The 16,466-nt window shown below is 47.8% G+C and overlaps 5 protein-coding genes across 5 annotated transcripts in view; 2 read left to right on the forward strand and 3 right to left on the reverse strand.

Annotated features, from left to right (window-relative positions):
• BDCG_06336 (uncharacterized protein) overlaps positions 1 to 484 on the forward strand; it is a gene marked incomplete at both ends in the record, with an annotated part of 2,091 nt that extends 1,607 nt beyond the window's left edge. The window contains one exon of the mRNA XM_045422070.1: positions 52 to 484. Coding sequence (XP_045277793.1) covers positions 52 to 484 — 433 coding nt within the window. The remainder of the gene's footprint in view (positions 1 to 51) is intronic.
• A 524-nt stretch (positions 485 to 1,008) lies between these two features.
• BDCG_06337 (C6 finger domain-containing protein Acr-2) lies at positions 1,009 to 4,348 on the reverse strand. Its single transcript, XM_045422071.1, has 3 exons — positions 3,507 to 4,348; positions 2,893 to 3,439; positions 1,009 to 2,791 (listed from the first exon to the last, which is right to left on the reverse strand). The coding sequence occupies exons 1-3, from the start codon at positions 4,147 to 4,149 to the stop codon at positions 2,023 to 2,025; spliced, it is 1,959 nt and encodes a 652-aa protein (XP_045277794.1). The 5' UTR covers positions 4,150 to 4,348; the 3' UTR covers positions 1,009 to 2,022.
• Positions 1,653 to 10,133, forward strand: BDCG_06338 (ATPase). Its single transcript, XM_045422072.1, has 11 exons — positions 1,653 to 1,863; positions 1,956 to 2,764; positions 2,857 to 5,182; positions 5,250 to 6,558; positions 6,637 to 6,843; positions 6,897 to 7,506; positions 7,570 to 7,934; positions 7,998 to 8,111; positions 8,175 to 8,965; positions 9,045 to 9,384; positions 9,490 to 10,133. The coding sequence occupies exons 3-11, from the start codon at positions 4,713 to 4,715 to the stop codon at positions 9,634 to 9,636; spliced, it is 4,353 nt and encodes a 1,450-aa protein (XP_045277795.1). The 5' UTR covers positions 1,653 to 1,863; positions 1,956 to 2,764; positions 2,857 to 4,712; the 3' UTR covers positions 9,637 to 10,133.
• Positions 10,134 to 10,262: 129 nt separating this feature from the next.
• Positions 10,263 to 14,106, reverse strand: BDCG_06339 (transcriptional activator protein). Its single transcript, XM_045422073.1, has 5 exons — positions 13,638 to 14,106; positions 13,465 to 13,491; positions 13,308 to 13,381; positions 12,290 to 13,225; positions 10,263 to 12,214 (listed from the first exon to the last, which is right to left on the reverse strand). Exons 1-5 carry the CDS (start codon positions 13,794 to 13,796, stop codon positions 10,639 to 10,641), a joined length of 2,772 nt encoding a protein of 923 aa, XP_045277796.1. The 5' UTR covers positions 13,797 to 14,106; the 3' UTR covers positions 10,263 to 10,638.
• A 489-nt stretch (positions 14,107 to 14,595) lies between these two features.
• BDCG_06340 (uncharacterized protein) lies at positions 14,596 to 16,055 on the reverse strand (the record flags this gene model as incomplete). The annotated part of the gene is made up of 2 exons (XM_045422074.1): positions 14,596 to 15,539; positions 15,785 to 16,055. 2 exons carry the CDS (start codon positions 16,053 to 16,055, stop codon positions 14,596 to 14,598), a joined length of 1,215 nt encoding a protein of 404 aa, XP_045277797.1.
• Between the last annotated feature and the right edge of the window lie 411 nt (positions 16,056 to 16,466).

A 16,466-nucleotide genomic window follows, 5' to 3' on the forward strand; every position in this document is an offset into this window, starting at 1 on the left:
ACCTGCCGCCTTCATCTTCGCCGCCGCCGGCGCCATCTTCACGGGCTGGAGTTCCGGCCGCCACCACGAGCGCACCTGGCACATCACCGGCGGCCTCGGCGTGGCCATGGTCGGCTTCATCATCGCCTCGTCCACGCTCAACACCGCCGGCCGCTACATCGCCTGCTTCATCTTCCCCGTCGGCGCCTACTCGGTCAACTCGGTGATAATCGGCTGGGTGTCGTCGACGCTGTCGCAGACACGCGAGAAGCGGGCGGTGGTGCTTGCGATGCACAACGTTGCGGGCCAGATTGGGTACATCTACGGCGCATATGTGTGGCCGAATTACGATAAGCCGAGGTTTGCGATTGGGTTTGGGGTTTCGGCTGGGTTTGCGTTTGGGGCGATTGTGTGTGCGTGGTGGATGCGGACGTTGTTGAAGAGGGAGAATCGGAGGTTGAAGGAGGCGGCTGGGGGGGAGATTGTGAATTATTATGGGTATTGATTGAGGGGGAAGTGAAGGGGTGTTGTTTTGGGGGGGCGTTCTTTTCTTTATTATTATTATTATTATTATTTTATTTTTTATTATTATTATTTTTTTTTTTCATTTTCCATTCCATTTTTGTTCTTAAGTGGAATGTAACATTCTTTATTGATTGGAAGATTAAATATATGGGTTTTGGGGGTTGTAATGGCGTTGGTGTGACAACACTTAGTTCTAGGAGGTGGAAAGAAAAAAGGGGAGCACGCTGCTTGGCCCCCTATCTCGAAAAAAAGGAATATGGTTTATACAGCGCTACTGCACGCGGTGGATAACTAGATGGGCCATAGCATGTGGGAATGATATACGGAGTATAGTTGTCTACCCTAGGTAGGTAAAGACTTTGATCAACTCAGCGGATTATGCTGTAGGTAGTAGTAATACTCTTCCTTCAATCAAAAGCCGGTCTTGGATTTTGCTCTTGTCCTCTTGGCTACGGGTGTACTGTATAAAATCGAGATTATCTTCACGGTCATGTTGGATGAACAGTTGATAATAACGTTACCAGACAAGCTTATTATTATTAAAGTCACCAAGATCATCTGGAACAGGGAGGAGTTTGTCGATAGAGACCTTTTTTAGGAACCGTTAGAAGGTAATTTTCCCAGTGTGGGAGGCCTTTCAACATTTGGGCCTTTTTTTTTAACATTTGCCGCTCTTTGTCTTGATGGGTTCCATTTCGGTTTTTCCTTAGATACCTTTACCCTTCTCGAAATTTCGGAAAACGTATGAAGAGGATTGGTCTTTGAAAGTACCAGCCTGTATGAGAGACTGAAGGCTCAATATTTTCGATCTATTACATTACGAAGGTGAACTCTTGGCCCAAGAATTGTAAACAAGTAGGTTGACTAACTTACATAGTAGTTACGGAGAGTATGTGGTGTCGGGGTATAAGTGGAATGGTATATCTGTTACAAATTTACCAGCCCCAAAATATTTAGGGGCAGTTTAGGGGCACAATGCCTAAGATTCCGCTGAGCGGCCAAGGGTGACACCCCTATCATTTGGGGCCGAATTGGGGCCTACCTAGTAAAGGGTCGGAATTGACTGAGCTTCTTCCGGTGCCAAGGCTCCGTATAGATTTCTAGCGCATGCAGGGGAGAGACCTTGGTTAAGCTGCACAACCCAACCTTCCTCCATCCCATAACTACCATACCATAACCTACAACTTGTCCACTTCCTTTCCTACGCCCATTCAGCTTATCGTCACATCCAATCAATCAAATCGGCATCAACAAGCCAATTTTTGTGCTGGGACATATGTCTCACTTGAGAGTATGAAAATCTTCGTAGGAATATGTGAACTTCGATGGAAACAATGTTGTTAAAGAGGGTATGGTATGGTATGTATTCACTAGTCTCTTTGTTAAGGAATGAGGCTCCGCGCAAACTCCCATTATCCCACTCATGGATTTGACTCTGAGATATTTCACAGCCATTTCTCTCGAATGGAGAATTTCAATTCCTCATCACATCGCTGGAAAAACATACCTCCTCATCAATCAAATAAATAACCAGTTAGCACCAAACCGATCGAAGTACTCCGCCCAGTCCCCATCGTGTTGATCTTCGCGACTCCAAATCGCATCCAACACGCGCATGGCCTCCCGTATATTTACAGTCCAGCACTGGCGCCACATATGGTCTAATTTATCGCGAAACCATGCTCTCTGCTCTGGGCAGCGGCATTCTGCACCCGCTATGAACGTCGGCCACAGGATGCTCTTGAACAGCTCAGAGCTCGGAGGGATGAGTGAGATATGGGTTAGGACTGTGGTGACCTGTTCCGCAAAGAAGGTGCATTCCTCAGGTGAGGGGTGCAGGAGGATCCGGATTGCGTAAAGGGTGATTGTTATTTTATACGCTGAAGCAAGGTGTAATAGTGCGTCTGAGTCCGACAGTGGGCTATTGCTTTCCGCAGGTTCAGGAGGTCTCCAATATGACTCTTTTGAGAAATGGTGGTCAGGAAAGGGATACTCCGTGCCTGCGTACATGGAATGATAGACTTCTCGCGTCCAACGTTCAGGGTCAAAGGCATTAATCTGGGACAAAATTGTGGAGAGATTTACTTTCGGTCCGAGGGTTTGTGATGAGCTGCCCGCATGTCGCAGGGAGGAAATGTAGAGGATTATGTGCAGCAAAGAACCCGGACAACCAAGCCAAACCTCTTTTTCCGTGTCAGATAAAAGATTCGGTGAAGTTATGAGTTGTGACGATACCGGTTCAGACCAACTCCCAGACGGAGTAAGTGTGGATCCCATGATGTCGAAGCTAAAAAACAAAGCGTGTTAGGTATAAACACTATCTTTACTGACCAAGGGCGAGAAAAAATATAGCATGCTAGAAAGGGTCTGTGTGCAATTTATACGCACGTCATACAGCTTCCTGCTAGGAACGTATTAAAGCTATCATACGCTGCACAAGGCACTCGTGGTGACCCATCCTCGTCTATCTCCCCAAGTGGGCTGAAACGACTCTGGAGCAACCTCTTAGCACCTTCGACATGCAGTTTCCACGTCCCCCGGCCTGATTCCACCATGTCAAGAACCATCAGGAGAAGTGAAGTAGCAATGGATGTATCCTGCCCTCGGGTTTCGGGATTCGACAAATTTTGCTCTAGCTGACTAAGTGCTCGATGCTTCAGAAGTAATAGATGTTGATAAGTAACTCGTACTTTTGCATTGGGCGAGCGTGCAAACTGTTCGCCATCCTCTAACGACCGCGCTTTACTTTTCAAGTAGTGGTTGTCAAGTGGATGTTGGTCCGAGTAATGAAGAACATGCAGGTGGTGGCACGCGCCTATTGCAGCCATTGCAGCGCACACACCCGAAGAAACATTAACCATCTGAATAAGACGGCGATAGGGGTTTTTGTGAGGGACTTCGAAAAGTACCATCAGTTTACAAAACTTGCGATCAACTTCTAGATTTGTTAGCAAAAACATGTCTGCGAAAATCGCCAATCCAACGCAACGATGATGACTCACAATATGTGAGATAGTATCGCGATATTTTGTCCAAGCCTTGAAAAATAGGATCTATCAGGGTCAGCGGGATATGGGAATAGCATTCAATTTGGTCTTTCCTGCGCTGATCACTCGAATCCCATTCTGACAATGCCATGTCTGCTTTCTGGCATTCTTCCGGGCCATTGGCGCCTCTGACTGACGACAGCGGCCATGACTCAAAGGATCCCGGATTGCCCGGCAGTACCTCGGATGCATCGTGGGCGGGACCGAAACAGCAACTGCCAAAGGGGAAAGATTCTGCAGAATTGTGCTCCTCTGGCCCAGCAATGCCATTCACTGAGGTAGCTTGCGAGGACTTGTTCGCCGTGATATCGTCAAATGTCAATCCCATCATCTTTCCCCGGCTGGCAACACCATGCACCCAAGTCAGTGGTTTCTTATACCCCAAACATGCCTTCTGCGCCTTATCGCATTTTCGACAAGTTGGAATCAGCCGGTCGCATGTTACACGCCGGCGCCGACAGGTATAGCATGGACTGCTCGAAAAGGCTTGGCTGACAGCTGGATCCTGGGGCGGCGAGGGGGTCCAAGCTGTCGTGCCCAGAGAAAGCATGCTCCTTCTCCCAAGAGCGCCTCTGCAATCGACATCATTCCCACCCATCAAACTAATGTGTCACTAACATTTACCAGCTTAATATCGAAATGGAAGGAGTTGGGAGAAATAAATCCAAACCCGTCCACGAGGAGATCAGATCAAGTTATGATGAATCGGCTAATTAGAAGTTAGTTATCTCGCCACTGCAATCTGGCCCACGGTAGTAGCTGGTCAGAATTAGGGCTGTGTCTTGGCTGCCTCCGTGGGTTTAGCCTCACGTCACGTCGCTGTCGAAGGTTTTAGTTTCTCGGCGTGGAAATGTTCTCGGCAATCTATCAGAAAAGGCCCGGGCTTGGCATCAAAAACCTTGGTCGCAAGTCCTCCGCTTGGCTTCCTTTCTCGGTAAAAACCAATTCGATGAAGTTAGGTTTGGCCCACTCAAGAGTTTGGAGTCGGGTGGCTTTGGTTTGTAATTTTTATTCTTGTCCCCCTCTTCGGCGTATTCTTTGCAATGTCATATATAAGACCGTTTTCGGTACCTCAAGCAAAATGGAGGTTTCAACCATCTCTCAGTCGCACTGGTATATATTTCATGACGAGTACACAGTCTGGTCCTCAGCTCTACAGTCATGCCGCTGACAGTGCCGGTACTGTCTCGTGTTCCAACTCATGGCGAACGTGTTCGCTATGCCACCGAGCACCGAAATGATTCGCAACCCCAAGTGCATCCAACCCAGCAGGATGAGCAAACTTTGGCTGATTTACACCGGACGTTAACTGAGTTCTCTGAAACGGAACACACTGAATATCCTGAACCCCATTCATCCCTTGACAGATACTTTAGAGAACGCAGTGTGAAATCTGTGGGCAGCGAGCCGATTGGTCGGCTCGGAGTGTGTTTCAAGAACGTGTCGACTTGGGGGGTGCGGAACGAGCATGCGCAGGTGAAGACGTTAGCACACGCAATTTGGAGGACATGCACCTTTCAAGACGTCTATGAGTGGACAATCAAACGGTGGATTGCTCCTCCAAAGCTACAAGATGGAAGACCTCTGATCAACGATTTTTCCGGGGTGGTGCGCAGTGGAGAAATTATGTTGTGTGTATTTCCCTCCTCTTCTGAACCTTGACTAGAACCAAGCATTGACATTTTCCCCCCGTTCAAGGGTACTGGGACGTCCGGGTGCCGGGTGTTCGACGTTTTTGCGAACCATAGCAAATCATCACTCCTCGTTCTTAGGCGTGACTGGATCGCTTGACTATTCCGGGCTCAAACCAGAGGATATTTCGAAACATTTCAGGGGCGAAGTCGCCTATATCCCGGAAGAGGATATTCACTTTCCCACATTAACTGTGCGCCAGACGTTGGAATTTGCCTTGGAGAGTAAGACTCCAAAACGATTAAGGCATAGGATCTCGGAGATGCTGGAGTTGTATGGTCGAGTTTTTGGTATATCTCACGTTATGGGGACACTTGTTGGAAATGAGTATATTCGTGGTATTTCCGGCGGCGAACGGAAACGCCTGTCAATTATCGAATCTTTGGCCACCGATTCGGCAGTAGCTGCGTGGGACAATTCTACTCGTGGCTTGGATGCTGCCGCTGCAGTCGATTACGCTCGAAGCCTTCGAATCATGACGGACACTTGTGGTAAGGCGACCATTGTGACGCTTTACCAGGCATCCGACGCCGTTTACAACTTTGCGGACAAAGTTATGATTATCGACCAAGGCCGGATGCTATACCAGGGCCCTGCGAACAAAGCGAAATCTTACTTCGAGGACTTGGGCTATAAGTGCCATCCCAGACAAACCATCACGGATTTCCTGACTGGCATAACATCGGCCGAAACGCGATCTTTCCGGGACGGGTACGAGAAGCGAGCTCCGAAAGGGGCAATTGAGCTAGAAAAGGCGTTCAAGGAAAGCGAATATTTCAAAGCCGTTCAGCAGGATATCCAAAATTACGAAACCGACCTTACTCGAATTCAACAAACCTGCGGATCCGATTGCAGGGAAAGCTTTACAGCCTTTGCCAAACAAAAGAAATCCCGTTTTGTTTCCGCCAAGTCAGTTTACAACACATCGCTGGTAAAACAAGTTGTGGTGTGTACGAAACGACAGTGGTGGCTCCTTAAGGGATATCCTGCACATCTGTACATGAAACTGGCCAGCTCAATTGTGCTAGGACTTTTGATCTCGTCACTATTCTACGACCTTCCAGCAAATATTCAGGGTGCTTTTTCCCGGGGAGGCTTCATCTTTTATGCTATTCTCACCCTGCCATGGATTCAACTAGCTGAACTTGAGGACTCAATCCGAGGTCGCGATATCATTAGCCGTCAGAAAAGGTTCGCTTTTGTGAGGCCAAGCGCGGTTGCGTTTGCCCGTACTTTGTTCGACTTCGTCACAGTCTTCATTATGACGGTTGTATTTTCTATAGTCGTCTATTTTATTGCTGGTTTGAAAATGGAGGCGAGTCACTTTTCTACCAAGAAACTCCTAACTCTCAATGGCATCGTTGTGTGTTGCTAACCAATGATGTGTGTGTAGGCTAGTGCTTTCTTCATATTCTTCCTCATCTCATACCTCCATACTATCTGTTACACTTCACAATTCCGGTTATTTGCCTCTTTCTCCAGTTTCGAAGTTGCTCTGCGATACTGTAGCGTGGGATTCTTGATTGCCATTACCTACAGCGGCTATCTGCTCCCTCTAAACCGACTTATTTCTCAAGTGCCTTGGGTTGGATGGATCGCGGTAAGTAAAACAAATATGTGCTCCAACTCATTTCCTGCTAACTATCTTCATAGTATACCACGCCCGCCCTTTTTGCATTCGAAGCATGCATGGCCAATGAGTTTCATAATCTAGAACTTAAATGCGAGCCTGGAACGATTATCCCTTCAGGTCCTGATTACACAGATACGTTATACCAAACTTGCGCGGGCCCAGGGAATATACCGGGACAGCTAACAATTAGTGGTGACACATTCCTAGCCAGCAAATATGGTTTCTATTATCATAATGTGTGGAGGAACTTTGGCATTTTGATTCTGTTTACCGTCGCTTTTACCGCTCTAAACGCCTGGCTTTGCGAGACTGTTGAGTGGGATGACGGTTCTGCTGGTGCTGTTACATATAACAGGAAGAGAAATAGTCAACGCGGCGCGGTAGGTCACGATGAGGAAAACAAGGCATTCGATGTTGACCACAAAGTACCTCCAGCGACGACAAACTTGGGCACTACTAGCACTTCCGATCAAATTGCAAAGACGCAATCAGCATTCGCATGGCGAAATTTGAAGTATACAGTCCGACAAGGCGACTCGGAGAAGGTTCTGTTGAATAACGCCTCTGGATACTGCAGACCTGGGTCGCTAACTGCACTAGTTGGCTCGTCTGGTGCTGGTAAATCAACATGTAAGCAACACACACACTCCAGGCATTTGGTTTTAGGCAGCTAACATGGTCTCCCCGAAATAGTGTTAACCACCCTGACTCAGCGTCAAAACGCCGGTACGGTGACTGGCGATATAATGATAAATGGCCACACCCCAGATGTCAGCTTTCGTCGAAAAATTGGGTATTGTCAGCAGATGGATATCCAGGACAAGACAAGTACCATCCGAGAAGCGTTCGAATTTTCTGCTTTGCTGCGTCAGGGAGCCGAAATACCACGCAAGGAAAAGCTTGCTTATGTAGACACGGTATTGCAGACTCTGGAACTAGTAGAGCTGCAAGATGCTGTGATAGGCTCGCTTCCCATAGAGCAGAAGAGAAGGACAACTATTGGTGTTGAGCTTTGCGCCAAACCAAACCATCTTCTGTTTCTAGATGAACCTACTAGCGTAAGTAGTTCCCCTTGCCCTTCTATCATTTGAAACGCCGCAAATAACACTTGCAAACAACAGGGTCTCGATAGTGAAGGTGCTTTTAGCATCGTTGTATTGTTGAGGAAGCTCGCAGATGCAGGCCTTGCTATTGTTTGCACTATCCACCAAGCAAGTCATCAGCAGATTGAAGTCGTACGTTCTCTCCCACTATCCCCTACCCTACCGTCCTTGTGCTTTGGCTAAACAAAACTATAGTTTGATCGAGTTCTTGCGCTCAACCCCGGAGGCAATGTCTATTACTTCGGTGAGGTTGGACCTGCTGGGAAAGCTATTTGCGATTATTTTGAGCGTTACGGTATTGCTATTGAAGACGGAAAGAATGTTGCTGATCTATTAATCGAAGTTGGCGTCGGAGTATGTAAAGCGAAGGGGAAAGATATAGACTGGAACGAGGTATGGAAAGCGTCTCCTGAGGCGTCCGAAGTCCAGGAGGAAGTCGACGCCATTTGCAGCTACAAAAATGAAGGGGATGGTTTCGGCCAAATAAGCGACAAGAAGGAATTCGCCGCCTCGACATGGGATCAAACTGTCCAGCTCACCAAGCGTACGAGTCGACATTACTGGCGGTCTCCTGAATACACCTATTCAAAGCTTTATGCGTCTACCATCCACGCTTTACTCAACGGTCTCACCTACCTCCAAATCGGAAACAGCGAGACAGACATGCAATCGCGAGCTTTCTCCTGTTTCTTGATCCTCATGCTTGTCCCCGAGTTTGTCAACGGAACCTCGATGAAGTTCATCGAAAGTCGCGATATGTGGGAAGAACGCGAATATCCTAGCAGGATATACGGATGGTTTAGTTTCACTACCGCTCAAATCTTATCTGAGATACCGTATTCATTTGTCGGAGGAACTATTTTTTACCTCATCTTCTATTACTCCGTGGGACTCCCTCTTGGTGCTTCTGCCGGATATACATATCTCATGGTTATCTTTTTCCATCTTTTCTCAACGTCTTGGGGCCAATGGATTGCTGCAATGAGGTTCGTGTTCCCAACTAATATCAAACCGTTTGTAATAAAATCATGCAAGGGGAAGAAGCCATACTAACAACTTCTCCAGTACCGACGCTGTCATGGCTGCCAACCTTATGCCCTTTTTCCTTGTCATGTGCGAGTTGTTCAATGGTGTACTGCAGCCTCAAGACGAGATGCCGGTTTTCTGGGCCTACACCATGTATTACTTGACGCCATTTACCTACTGGATTGGAGGTATTCTTTCTATGATCATGAAGGGTGCCGAGGTTACCTGCGACGCAAGCGAATTGATTACTTTCCACGCTCCCTCAAACCAAACTTGCGGACAGTATGCTGGCGAATGGATATCTACTGCTCTGGGATACCTGGCTAATCCTGATGGGAAGGGAGATTGCCAGTATTGTTCCTATAAATATGGTGATGAGGTTAATAGCTACTTTCCCCCCACCCTTTTTTTTTTTTTGGCCCTCTCTTTAAGTACTTTCATCCCACAAACGCCATGGAGCTAACCTTAATAATTAATGATTCAGTACCTGGCCGAAAATAACATCTCGGCATCCAAGGGCTGGCCATACCTAGGCATCTTCATCGGTTTCATGATCGCTAATTACTTCATCGTGTATCTGCTGGTCTACATCTTTTCCGTGATAAAACCATTCAAGAGGTTTAAAAGTTGAGCGGTTGAACCACAATCGTTACACCTCCGCGTGCGGGTCTGCTCGGTGCACGCATCCCAACCGCAACACTACCAGGGCATGTCCATATACATTCATCAGCGCCATGACCTGCTAGGAAACCATAGTTGTTGGCTCAGCCAGAATGCTTTTAGGTCCCTACCCGGTACTATTCGGTATATCCATTGGAAGCTTGGAAGCCAAAATCCTCCGCAAGCTCGCCCCACCTTAAGCGATTGATTTCTTGCTCATATCGCTTCACATTTGGTACGTGGTGGTAGGGAAAGTTAGGCTATGCCCTCTGACAAAGAATTTCAAAATTCCCGGTGTGTACACATACATAGGGGTATAGACCGATAGATAGATAGGTAGATAGATAGATAGATAGATAGATAGATAGATATCAAAGCATCATGTCGTCGTACATACGCCAGAAGTGTCATCGTAACGGTTTCCCCTCCTCCTTTTGTTTCGTGCCACAGAATAAAATAAGTATTGTTGCCCATCCTTCCCTAGGTCGCCGCAAGGCCAGCTAGGGGCGAGGAGTTAAGAGGTGAGGAATTCCCTAGACTTTCAAATCGATAGAGAGTCCAGTGTTAATTTTTTTTTTTTTTTTTTTTTTTTTTTTTAAAAAAAAAAAAGAAAAGAAAAGAAAAGAAAAAGAAAAAGAAAAAGAAAACCTCAAAATTTGGCAAAAAAGTAAGAAATGCAAACGCTTAATAAGGTTAAAAAGGGCGGTCTATAATAAGCAGTAAATAAATAAGGAGATTTGGAACCCAAAACATGTATATCTAGATGTATATATCCTCCAACAACATCGCTAAAGCAAACAAGGAAGGAAACGGAAAAAATGCCAAGAGCTCAAAAAATGTACAAAGATTGGAGATAATTCTCAATTAGCTAAAACTCCAAGTACAATCCAGCTTCCAGCATCCAGCGCCCTCAAAAATACCAAATCCCAAAATCAAACCAAAAAAAACATAACAAAAGGAGAACGAAAAGAACTCAACCGGACGACCCAACTCTAGCCCTCTTCCTCGCCCCGTTCCTAGCCCCACTCCCACCCGCATCTCCACCACCATCCCCAAGTCCAACTGGCTCCGCACTTGAAATATCCAGCATAGGAAACGAAGCACTATTATTACCACCATCCCCACCATCCCCCGCCTCAGACACATGCATAATCGATGGCAAGTTGAAGACAGGGTCATCCCAGACCTGCCGCATCGAGTGCTGGCGCTGATGAGGGTGAGGGTGTGGGTGCTGGTGCTGGTGCGGATGCTGGGGATGTTGTGTGTGTGGCTGATGTTGATGATGTGCCGGGGGTGTTAAGCCAGAAGCGATTTGCTGGTTGTTGTTGGTGCCGTTGTCGGGAGCAGCGGATGGGGGGAAGGCATCGGAGATGCGGTCGTAAGGGTGGGAGAAAGGGCTGGAAAAGTCGATGTTGAAGGTGTTTATAAAGGACGGGGAGGTGGCGGACATGGCTAGGCGGGATAGGCCGGGGGATTGCATGTCTGTTTGTGGATGTGGGGGTGGTGGTTGTGGGTGCGGTTGTGAAGAGTTTTGCATTTGGGTATCTGGGGTAGGTAAGTTGTTTGGGGACGGATGTCCGTATATTGAATGTTGTGGGAACTGGGGGAAATGCGCAGGAGGAGTGGGAACGGGGGGTGATTGGTTTGAGGACGACGGTGTATGTGTGATATCCACTGATTGCTGCTGAAGCTGCTGTTGTAAAACAGGTGGAGGTGGTTGGTGCCATGTTTCGCGCTGGTCGGTTTTCATTGTATTGGACTCTGAGATTTGACAATCCGAAAACGCCGCTGATATATATCGTAAATTATCGGACCGAACTTTCTCCCCATCTCGACCAGCTGCCACAAGTGCATCGAGAAGATCGACGCACGCTGACAGCGATGCTTTTGCGTCATCACTGGATTTCGTGGATAGTTCAAACTTCTGATTCCCGTTTTGAAATCCATGTATGCCGAATAGAGAGAGCAACCCGCATGTCCACAAAGTATAAACATGTGAACCGGGATTGACATCGAACACGAGTAAACATCGCCGGGAACGAGAATTCAAAAATGTCAGTTCTTTAGCGACGTCCATGCATATCATGAGCGAGGTGCGATACTGTGGTTGCGATGGAAAGAAAGAGAGTGCAACACGGTGCGCGGAAAGTCGAGTGTACAGGTAGGATATATGTAAGAAGGCAATTGATGGCTCGATAAGCGTAAGAACTCCATCTGCCGACAGTGGTGGTTGTGTAAAAGCGTCTGGGCCTAGCTGAAGGTGATCTGGAAGGGTATGGATCCACTGGTCAAGCAATCTATCGATCATCTTGATTTTGGTGACCGTTTGTCTCCTATCGGTTGTAGTGTACAGGATTTCGAGAGTATTGGAAAGAATGCGAACAACTTTGATCAGCGAGACGAACGTTAGCATCCCAGTAGGCTCGCCTGGTAGGGAAAGCAAGTAGCCACTTGTGTTGACGAAATCGTCGTCAACATCCGAAGGTAGTTCGACATCGATATCTTGATCGCGAAAGGACTTTGGCAGTCCATGAATAGCGGAGACAAAGCTATACATATTTTGTTTCAAATTAGATATGTTCAATGACCACCACTAGAAATAGATAAAGAGAAGCCTAACTCACTTGTCAAGCATATAGCACACCCAGAAGGCCCTCTTCCTTAATTCCGTCTCCAATGGACCAAACTGAAATCGCCTTGTATGTCGGTGCAGACCCAGCTCAAGCGCTAGGCGAGTCATACTCCCAGTCATTTGAAACGCCAAACTGCGCTTTCCAGTGTATAAAAACCACAAAGTCTGCAGTTCCTGATACTGCAAGGTGGTAAGATCATTCAGTGCTAGAATATCATTATGGTATTTAGATGAATGGCTGTAATACTCCATATCCTCCTGATTGCTCCTGACAGTGGGCTTTCCACCACCAGCATCACCCGTGAGGAAAAGATGACGACAACCAAGGGCTAGTATTAGATAGAAAATCCCTCGAACAGAGCGTTCACATTCAGAGATAGGGCTGTCATAGAGATGATTTATGGAATTCGTGAAAGATGGGCGATGCAGAATGGGGAAAATGTGTCTCCAAGCATCGAACCAGACATCAATGTACCGCTCAGCAGTTTCACGGGGAGGTAGCGGAGCCAAAGTCGCCGCAGAGTCAACAGCATGAAGAACGGGATACTCGGTCGACTGATCATCCACATCGACCCTAAGCAAGGAATCCCCAATTTTCTTCGCAGCGTGGTTGGGGATGTTGGCAAAACATTGCTCAGCGGTTCCTATAAAGAATACCCCAGATGAAGATCCCATAAAACGACCTATCCCTCTTCGATCAAGGTTCATGCGCCCGACTTCCCGAGAAAGAGGCTCGTCTGTTGCTGGTCTTGGGCCAAGCTTTGGTACACTCTCAGGGCGATTGGCTGTTGTCGATTGCCAGGGAGTAGAAGCTGCACCAGAAGCTTCCAATTCCTTAATGCGTTTATCTTTATTGTCATTGCCCACGCGTAGCTTATGGACCTCCGCTTCCAACTGCCGCAGACGTTCTTCAATGGATTCGGTATAGCTAAGGTGCCAATCGTCATCACCATTTAGCCCCAGTTCCGTTCCCCGCTGTAATTGATGTCATGGTCTCCGCGCGTACATACCTTCTTGGGTAGGACTTGCGATTGAGTTTGACCGTAGTGAGGCACTCGAGGCCCGCCGTTTTGCACCTCCCACACTGTATCACAAGGGCGGGGCGTAAATGAATGCACGAAAGAGGGCCATTGAATAGGAATGAATGAAGTAGATAGTTATACATACAGTCGGAACCGTGCCATCGCATCGAACCTAAAAAGCCAAATGAACGAACATTTCACGTGTCAGCGATAGTGTTTTCTGCCGCGCCCAATGCATTCCATCCAACTGCGTTGCATCCCAAGTTCATCCACTTTCAAGATCAAACCCCCATCCAATCCAAACCTAACAAAACCCACCTTCTTAAACCGACACCGATCGCAAGCCTGAATCGCCCTCCCCGTAGAAGTCAGCGCTGGCAGGTCCACGGCTTGCTGTCGACCCAGCGAATGATTGTGATCGCGCTCATCAACTTCGCCATTGGCATTGGCACTGGCATGAGCTGATTCCTCCGCCATGCTGTGTGTGTCTTCCACATATAGCGACAACAAACAACAATGATATTACGTAGTTATCGTAGTCTTCCTCTGCGAGCGACAGGCACGAGAGCATAGCAGCATAGGCGGATAGGAAGTACTCGTGGATACTGCTGGTGGCGGTGGTAATGGATGCATCTTTTCTAAAACCTTGACTAGGGGCGGTGGTCGTCTTGCGCCGCTAGGATTGCCCGCATTATTTCTCTAGAGTGTGTCTGTGTGCTCTGTTTCCCTCAGTGTGCTCTCTTTCCGCACACCTTCGGATGGAACCTGGGAGGCGTGAGGTTCGTCAAACTTCACGGAAAGTTAGGTTTGGGATTGGCAGTCTGCATTTGGTTTAGTGCAACCGTTTGTGGGGAGGATAAGCGCGGGTGTGGAGTCGGGTGCACAGTTACCCCGGATTCCAGCCGCAACTTACCACAGTTTGGCTACAGGATGTTTGTGCTTTAATCTAGCTGGTAAAATCAAATTGGTATTGTTGATCACTAGTACGGCTGGTTCATCAAGTCATAAATAAATACCCTTGAGGGGTTGTCTCAATGAGAATACAGGAGAATGGAAGCGGGTATACAAAAAAACGTTTTTGTGTAACAGACAACGAATGAAAGCATTAAAACCCCGAGAAGTGGGTATGGCATAAGTTGTCATATCGTAGTGTGGTGGTGGCATCAGTCTCATCATCATTGCAAACAATAAACACAGAGCAGCGAAAAGAGAACAAGAGAAAAACAGAGGGGAAAGAAAGAAAAAAAAAAAGGGGGAGGGGGGGAATTCAAATAACTCAATCCCAATCCTCCATATCCATCCCATCATCCTCAATTTCAATATTCGTCCCAAGCGCCTCCTTCCCTTCTTTGATCATCGCCTTAAGCTGTTGATTCAACCGGCGAATACTAGCATCCTCCTCCCGTTCGCGCCGTTTCGCCCTCGCAGCAAGTCGCTGCGCTTCAATGGAAGCCGGTGAACTGCCATATTTGGTTGGACTGCTTGATTTGGCAGGTTCGTAAGATGTTTTGCCGTGGCTAGAACTGAGCTGATGATAATGAGGATGGTGATTTGAGGATGAGGACGGAGAGGAGGGTCGTGCGGGAGTTAGAAAGGGTTGTTTTCTGGCAAGTCTACCGACTGCGACTCTTCGTGGCGTAACTGAATTAGTCTTCCGAGCTATCTTGTGCGCTGAAGAGTGATGTGTTGAGGACGGGCTCATATCATCTTCCTGCACATCTTTGGATTTTTTGGCGTTCCGAACCAGGATCCAGTTCCCCTGAAGTTCATCATGGTCGTTGTGGAGGACACGGGGATTTTTATGAAAGGAATCGACGGGGAAATGTCCCGGAACCGTAGCAATCCCGCCATCTTTTCTTCCACCAGATGAGGAAAAGACATCATCCTTCTCACAGACATTCTGCCACGCATTTGGTTCTTCTACTACCTGTGATGGTGGTAATGATGGTGCGGGCGGTTGCTGAGGTTCTGATCCCATGTGATACCCCTTACCTCCCCCTGCGTAAAACCCGCTGAAAGGACCTGACCAACAGAAGTCCCATACTTTCCCAGCAACACCCCCCACAATCTTCACGACAGTCGAGCCCCAGCCTCCCCCAGTAGCATTATTCTTATTATTATCAGAATCAGGACTCTCCGATAATAGCGACTCCCGCCTCCCTCTTTTCCGAGAATTCACAGTTCCATCTCTACCACCACCAACAACAGGTGACAAGGACCCTATTGAAGGGCTATCCATCGGCGTATGCATCAGTTCCCGATAGCGGTTAGGTCGATAGTCCACCTCAGGCCCATTTCCCTCGTAGCATTGTTTCTCAGACCCCGGCGTAAACGGCGAGAAGTCAGCAGCACCCGCAAAACGACAATCCGTATGTATTAATTAACCAGCGGTATGGGAGTTGCGATACGAGACAAGGGCGCCATTATCGTCATCGTCGATAGCGTTGACCGCTCTCCCCACGAACTCATAGTCGCAGCCGTAGTAGTCGCAAAAGTAACAGAGCCGTCCTCCAGGCTGGGGCTGCCATCCCCTCTCATCACTCCGCCATACCCATATCTTGCACGTTTGCGACTTCCCTGGTGCTCCGGCCCAACCGAATGGCAGAGAGAAGAAGCTGCGGGGTGTGTGTGGGGGGAGTGGTAGAACCGCGATGTGGCACTGGCGAGATCGAGTTTGGGGGGGATAGGGGAGTCCAGGAAGAAGGTGCCTGGCATGGAGGATTCGGAAAATGTCATCGTTGGGGGGGCTGTTTTTGTCCCCGTGGTGGTATGCGGTTCCACTGTTGCGCCCGGATGGCGGTGACGTTGTGGAGTGCAGAGGGGACGTTTACTATCATTTATATTGCGCAGATTGTGAAAAGGTGTCATGGTTGAGCCCGAATGAAGTTGGAGTGTGACAGAATGTGGCGGGCCCAATGCTCACGAAAGCAAGTGCCAAGATTGAGGGAACAAATAAAACTTTAAGGCCAGAATCAGATTGCGATTCCATCAATGCTGTATCATTATTATATTATTATTCTTCCATTTATACTCATATGCAAGCGGAGCTTATGATGAGTCCTTGCGTGATGTTAAATACAGGTCAAGTGTTGGTTATACAGGAGGAAAGACAGGTGTTGAGACCACGCCAAGATAACAAGAACATAG

This window comes from Blastomyces dermatitidis, assembly GCF_000003525.1.
Source record: "Blastomyces dermatitidis ER-3 genomic scaffold supercont1.6, whole genome shotgun sequence".
NCBI lineage: Eukaryota > Fungi > Ascomycota > Eurotiomycetes > Onygenales > Ajellomycetaceae > Blastomyces > Blastomyces dermatitidis.